At 49.1% G+C, this 6,000-nt stretch overlaps 1 protein-coding gene across 4 annotated transcripts in view; it reads right to left on the bottom strand.

Annotated features, from left to right (window-relative positions):
• Nucleotides 1–6,000, bottom strand: part of LOC110509101 (anion exchange protein 2) — a 69,455-nt gene that overhangs the window by 8,804 nt on the left and 54,651 nt on the right. For all 4 annotated transcript variants that reach the window (XM_036966170.1, XM_036966169.1, XM_036966172.1 and 1 more), the window contains 7 exons: nt 3,006–3,190; nt 2,290–2,509; nt 1,913–2,116; nt 1,584–1,732; nt 1,059–1,253; nt 231–437; nt 15–104 (listed from right to left, as the gene is read on the bottom strand). In XM_036966170.1, the coding sequence (XP_036822065.1) occupies nt 15–104; nt 231–437; nt 1,059–1,253; nt 1,584–1,732; nt 1,913–2,116; nt 2,290–2,509; nt 3,006–3,190 (1,250 nt within the window). The remainder of the gene's footprint in view (nt 1–14; nt 105–230; nt 438–1,058; nt 1,254–1,583; nt 1,733–1,912; nt 2,117–2,289; nt 2,510–3,005; nt 3,191–6,000) is intronic.

Raw genomic sequence — 6,000 nt, 5'->3', positions numbered from 1 at the left:
GACCTATATTTCACCTGGGTGTAGGTGTCTTTTATGCTGTAGTCCACCAACACCATGATGAGAATCGAGATGGGAACCCCGAAGTCTCCAATCATCCTACGGAGCTGAGACACAGAACATGTCGGACTGAATATGATATGGTTGCTTACTGCCACGAGTGTCAAGGCATTTTGAATAATACTTTTTTTTTCTCCCTTGGCCAACACTGTATGGCTCTGGTCTGTACTTACCTTGCCAGGGAAGAAGGCACTGTTCTTGAACTTGCGCAGGTAGAATGCAATGAAGAAGGTTCCAGACATGAGCACCAGCGTCAGAAGGGCTGTGTTGGGCTCTCCTACCACCTTGTCAGGCACGTCGACCACAGTGTGGTTGCACGATGATGATGTCCATGTGCCGTTGACTAGGTAACAGCGTTGAAGAGGATGCTCTTGAAAGATCTGGGTCGGTTTTCATTCATTCAGACAGACAGACAGACAGACAGACATAGACAGACGGGCAGACCGACAAACAGACAGACAGACAGACGACAGGCAGGCAGGCAGGCAGGCAGGCAGGCAGGCAGGCAGGCAGGCAGGCAGACAGACAGACATAGACAGACAGTTTTCTTATGAGTCTCATTCCTTCCTGCACCATGACATCTGTGTCAGGTGTGTTGTAGATGACTTCAGTTTCAAATGCTCTCGGCGGTGTCATAATGCATGCAACGGTATAGATGCGGTAAAGAGGTCAATGGAACGTAGACCGTGGGGATAGAAGGATGTCGGATTTGGCACACATTCAACCAATCTGATCTTACAAAGTGGATATTCGTCAAATCCGTCATGATTGATGTATTGTAACTTTTTTTGCTGAGGGGCAATGAGGAGATTCGTGATCTTTCCCCCTTCGGCATCTTTCCCCCACGCATTTCCATGACATTTCTATTGTTTTGGTTGAGTTCCATTGACCTCGTTACTGCATCTATGCTAGCTATGAATGGCAAACTTGTTAGCCAGTGGACAATTTAACCCAATCAGCTCCAGCCCAGTGTTTATGGGCGCTCTTCCTTCCAACCTCACCTTGCCCAGTTTGGAGAAAGTCTCGTAGATGAAGATGAGGGAGATGAGGAAGGAGAAGATCTCCTGGGTGAAGCGCGACACGAAGCGGACCAGGAAGCTTCCCTCGAAGGCCACTATGAGGACAACGATGAGCACCAGCCAGAAGCCAATCCATACCCGGCCCGTCAGATACTCCATGTCATTGGCATTGCAGAACTGCATGACAGAAACACCAGACAAAATGTTGGGTGACGTTCAGAAAGCGTCATTATCATGCGCACATTTAACCATATTCCTTACACCAGCTAGGGTTGCACATTTCCAGAAACTTCCACAAAGTTTTCAGTTTTTTTTTCAGTTGAAGGATTTTTGGAATTAGGAAGGAAAGGAATCCTTCAACTCCTCTAAACGGGATTTTTTTTTAAAACAGAAAACTCTTAGGAATTTTGCAACCAGTTCATTCTTTGTAAATTCTTTGCAGGTGAGTGAACAAGTGCCCAATTTGGGGAGAAGGGGGAGTTAGGAAGAATTAGGCTAGTTGCTCACCGAGTAGAAGGCCTCCTCAAACACCAGCAGGGGTCCAGAGAAGCCCACCACAAGGAGAGGCTGCGCCCCAAGGAGGGAGAATATAACCCCTTGCATTGCCGTGGCGATGATCAGCTCCGACACGCCAATCAACCCCCCTGTTTTCTCACCTAGGGAAGAAGAAGAAGTGAATACCAACTCAAAATGATATGACTACCAATATACTCTATCCCTCTTTTTTAGCTTAATTTCGATTCATAAAATGTTTCGTCAGTGCTCCAATATTGTCCTTCTTTAAAACTGTCTCCCTGACTTCCCTCCTTCCCCCAATGGTTGACTGACTGACTGACCCAGTAGTCCTCCGAAGGTGACGGCGGGCGACAGGGCAGCGAAGTAGATGAATATGATGGCGGCCATGCACTGGGGGTTGAGCGCGTCACGTAAGTCACTGGCATATTTGGGGTAGCGCCGTGCGGCATCGCGGATCAGACCCCCAAACAGGCGGCCTGAACGGCGCAGAGGGTCGACCCCAGGTTTGAAGGGCTCCTGCAGAGCTGAGGGAGAGAGAAGGAAAAGGGTTATTTGGTGGTCATCCCTCAAGCTCTTTCCTTCAGTATGTGTCTTTATCACCCTTGACCATGGAATCGTTGGGCTTTTGGTCTGTAGTTTGCCCTCCTGTTCCTCTGTAGTATACGTATGTATATCTGTGTATGCCTGTCTCTATTACCTTTATCCTTTGGGCACTTTGGCTCTTTGACCTTGAGCTCCTTGCCCTGCTGCTCCTCTCTCTTGCGGAGCATCTCTCTCTGGAAGCGGGCCACCGAGCGCAGTAGCTCTTCGCCACCCACCTCAGACGGAGGCAGCACGATGCTGCAGTCCAGGAAGCTGTTGATGGCATTCAGCAGGTCCTGCCGCTCGTCCGCCAAGTATGCCGCCTCATGGAAGTGCTGCGGTAAAATAATAACAATAATGTATCATTGCTGTCTGATGAAAATCTCCAAAACAGAAACTTTTCAGGAAATGGAAAAAAAAACTGCCATATTTTACCATTAACGAACATACAATCACCAAACTTCAGAAGCTATTTTGAATACATTTCTTGGTCCTAGTGTCATGAAATGTTCAGAGTATATTGAGGGGAGTTACTGCTTTCAATAGACGTAAAACAATGAACATTTGTGAAAATTGTTCCAAGGTTTTCATCAGACAGTAACGATACGCCACTTAGCAGATGCTTTTATTCAAAGTGATCTACAGGAGAGTGACTGCATCGTTTTTTGTTGTATGTGTATGTGCTCCCTGTGGGAGTTCAACCCACGACCTTGGTGTTGCTAGTACCACGCTATAACCAACTGAGCCACATGTGGGGAAGTATGGGTCACATAACAGTTTAACCAACTGATCCACAACAGGGCAGTATGGGTCACCAAACGGTTAACTCGCCTTGTCAGACATAAGTGTGGAGATGGAGCGGCCAATCTGGTGGTAGTCAATGTTGGCGATGGGTGGGCCCATGAGGAGGAAGAGGAAACGCACAGGAACAGGAACCTCCAGCACGGACTCCAGCAGGACGGCTTCCTGCAGACGCACAAACGCCATGGAAGGCTGCTCCAGGAAGGCCACGGCGCCTGCGGGAGACAGTTATTACATTTAATTGAACCTGATGGATTATTGAATTTAGGATGATCGGACTATCAGACTCAGTGGGGCTTTTCACTTTCAGATCCAGTGTGTTAGACTAGAGTACAATGGAAGCAAAATCCGAATGGAGGATAAAAAATTCATGCTTTAATACAGATATTAATAACAACAACAAAAATGTTAAACTTGTCATGTATTGTCATGTTGTGTCTTGTTTCTGTCCTTTCCCTTCACCCTGTCTCCCTCTGCTGGTCGTTATTAGGTTACCTTTTCTCCCCCTCTTTCCCCCAGCTGTTTCTTGTCTCCTCCTAACTACCTCGTCACCCCTTTTCCCACCTGTTCCCTTTTTCCCTCTGATTAGTCCTCTATATCTCTCTCTGTTTTTGTTTCTGTCTTTGTCGGATTCTTGTTTGTGTTATTCATGCCTGAACCAGACTATCGTCATGTTTGCTGCAACCTTGTCCTGTCCTGTCGGAATCTGCCGGTCCATCTGAGCCTACGTATGTTTTGTTATTAAAGAAGCCCTGTTTACGTTAGTTCGCTTTTGGGTCCTCATTCACGCACCATAACAGAAGAATCCGACCAAGAATGGACCCAGCGACTTCGGATCCTCTCCACTCAGCCGTCGAGATCCAGGGAGCGATGCTAGGCAGACACGAGCAGGAATTGTCTGCTGCTCGACATGCCGTTGAGACCCTGGCCACCCAAGTCTCCAACCTCACAGAACAGGTTCACCATCTCCGCCTCGATCCACCGGCCACTTCCAGGGCTTTCGAATCTCCGGAGCCCAGAATCAATAACCCGCCGTGTTACTCTGGGGAGCCCACTGAATGCCGCTCGTTCCTCACCCAGTGTGATATTGTGTTTTCTCTCCAGCCCAACACTTACTCCAGGAGCACTGCTCGTGTCGCCTACGTCATATCTCTCCTTACTGGACGGGCTCGTGAGTGGGGCACGGCAATCTGGGAGGCAAGGGCTGAGTGTACTAACCAGTATCAGGACTTTAAGGAGGAGATGATACGGGTTTTTGATCGATCTGTTTTTGGGGAGGAGGCTTCCAGGGTCCTGTCTTCCCTATGTCAAGGTAATCGATCCATAACAGACTACTCTATTGAGTTTCGCACTCTTGCTGCCTCCAGTGGCTGGAACGAGCCGGCTTTGCTCGCTCGTTTTCTGGAGGGTCTCCGCGCAGAGGTAAAGGATGAGATTCTCTCCCGGGAGGTTCCTTCCAGCGTGGATTCCTTGATTGAACTCGCTATTCGCATTGAGCGACGGGTTGATCTTCGTCACCGAGCTCGTGGAAAGGAGCTCGCGTTCTCCGTTACCCCCCTCTCCGCATCACTACCATCTTCCTCTGCCGGCTCGGGTGCTGAGCCTATGCAGCTGGGAGGTATCCGCATCTCGACTAAGGAGAGGGAACGGAGAATCACCAACCGCCTCTGTCTCTATTGCGGTTCTGCTGGTCAATTTGTCACTTCATGTCCAGTAAAAGCCAGAGCTCATCAGTAAGCGGAGGGCTACTGGTGAGCGCTACTACTCCTGTCTCTCCTTCAAGATCCTGCACTACCTTGTCGGTCCATCTACGCTGGACCGGTTCGTCAGCTTCCTGCAGTGCCTTAATAGACTCTGGGGCGGAGGGCTGTTTTATGGACGAGACCTGGGCTCGGGAACATGACATTCCTCTCAGACAGTTAAGGGAGTCCACGGCCTTGTTCGCCCTGGATGGTAGTCCTCTCCCCAGGATTCAGCGTGAGACGCTACCTTTAACCCTCACTGTTTCTGGTAATCATAGTGAAACCATTTCTTTTTTAATTTTTCGTTCACCTTTTACACCTGTTGTTTTGGGCCATCCCTGGCTAGTTTGTCATAATCCTTCCATTAATTGGTCTAGTAATTCTATCCTCTCCTGGAACGTCTCTTGTCATGTGAAATGTTTAATGTCTGCTATCCCTCCTGTTTCCTCTGTCTCTTCTTCACAGGAGGAGCCTGGTGATTTGACAGGGGTGCCGGAGGAATATCACGATCTGCGCACGGTGTTCAGTCGGTCCAGGGCCACCTCTCTTCCTCCACACCGGTCGTATGATTGTAGTATTGACCTCCTTCCGGGAACCACTCCCCCCCGGGGTAGACTATACTCTCTGTCGGCTCCCGAACGTAAGGCTCTCGAAGATTATTTGTCTGTAGCTCTTGCCGCCGGTACCATAGTCCCCTCCTCCTCTCCCGCCGGAGCGGGGTTTTTTTTTGTTAAGAAGAAGGACGGGTCCCTGCGCCCCTGCATAGATTATCGAGGGCTGAATGACATAACAGTGAAGAATCGTTATCCGCTTCCTCTTATGTCTTCAGCCTTCGAGATCCTGCAGGGAGCCAGGTTTTTCACTAAGTTGGACCTTCGTAACGCTTACCATCTCGTGCGCATCAGGGAGGGGGACGAGTGGAAGACGGCGTTTAACACTCCGTTAGGGCACTTTGAATACCGGGTTCTTCCTTTCGGCCTCGCTAACGCTCCAGCTGTCTTTCAGGCATTAGTCAATGATGTCCTGAGAGACATGCTGAACATCTTTGTTTTCGTTTACCTTGACGATATCCTGATTTTTTCACCGTCACTCCAGATTCATGTTCAGCACGTTCGACGTGTCCTCCAGCGCCTTTTAGAGAATTGTCTTTTTGTGAAGGCTGAGAAGTGCTCTTTTCATGCCTCCTCCGTCACATTTCTCGGTTCTGTTATTTCCGCTGAAGGCATTAAGATGGATCCCGCTAAGGTCCAAGCTGTCATTGATTGGCCCGTCCCTAAGTCACG

This window comes from Oncorhynchus mykiss, chromosome 28 (genome assembly GCF_013265735.2).
Source record: "Oncorhynchus mykiss isolate Arlee chromosome 28, USDA_OmykA_1.1, whole genome shotgun sequence".
NCBI classification, from domain to species: domain Eukaryota; kingdom Metazoa; phylum Chordata; class Actinopteri; order Salmoniformes; family Salmonidae; genus Oncorhynchus; species Oncorhynchus mykiss.
The sequence above is the reverse complement of the archived record's forward strand: the minus strand, read 5'-3'. Positions and strand labels throughout refer to the sequence as shown.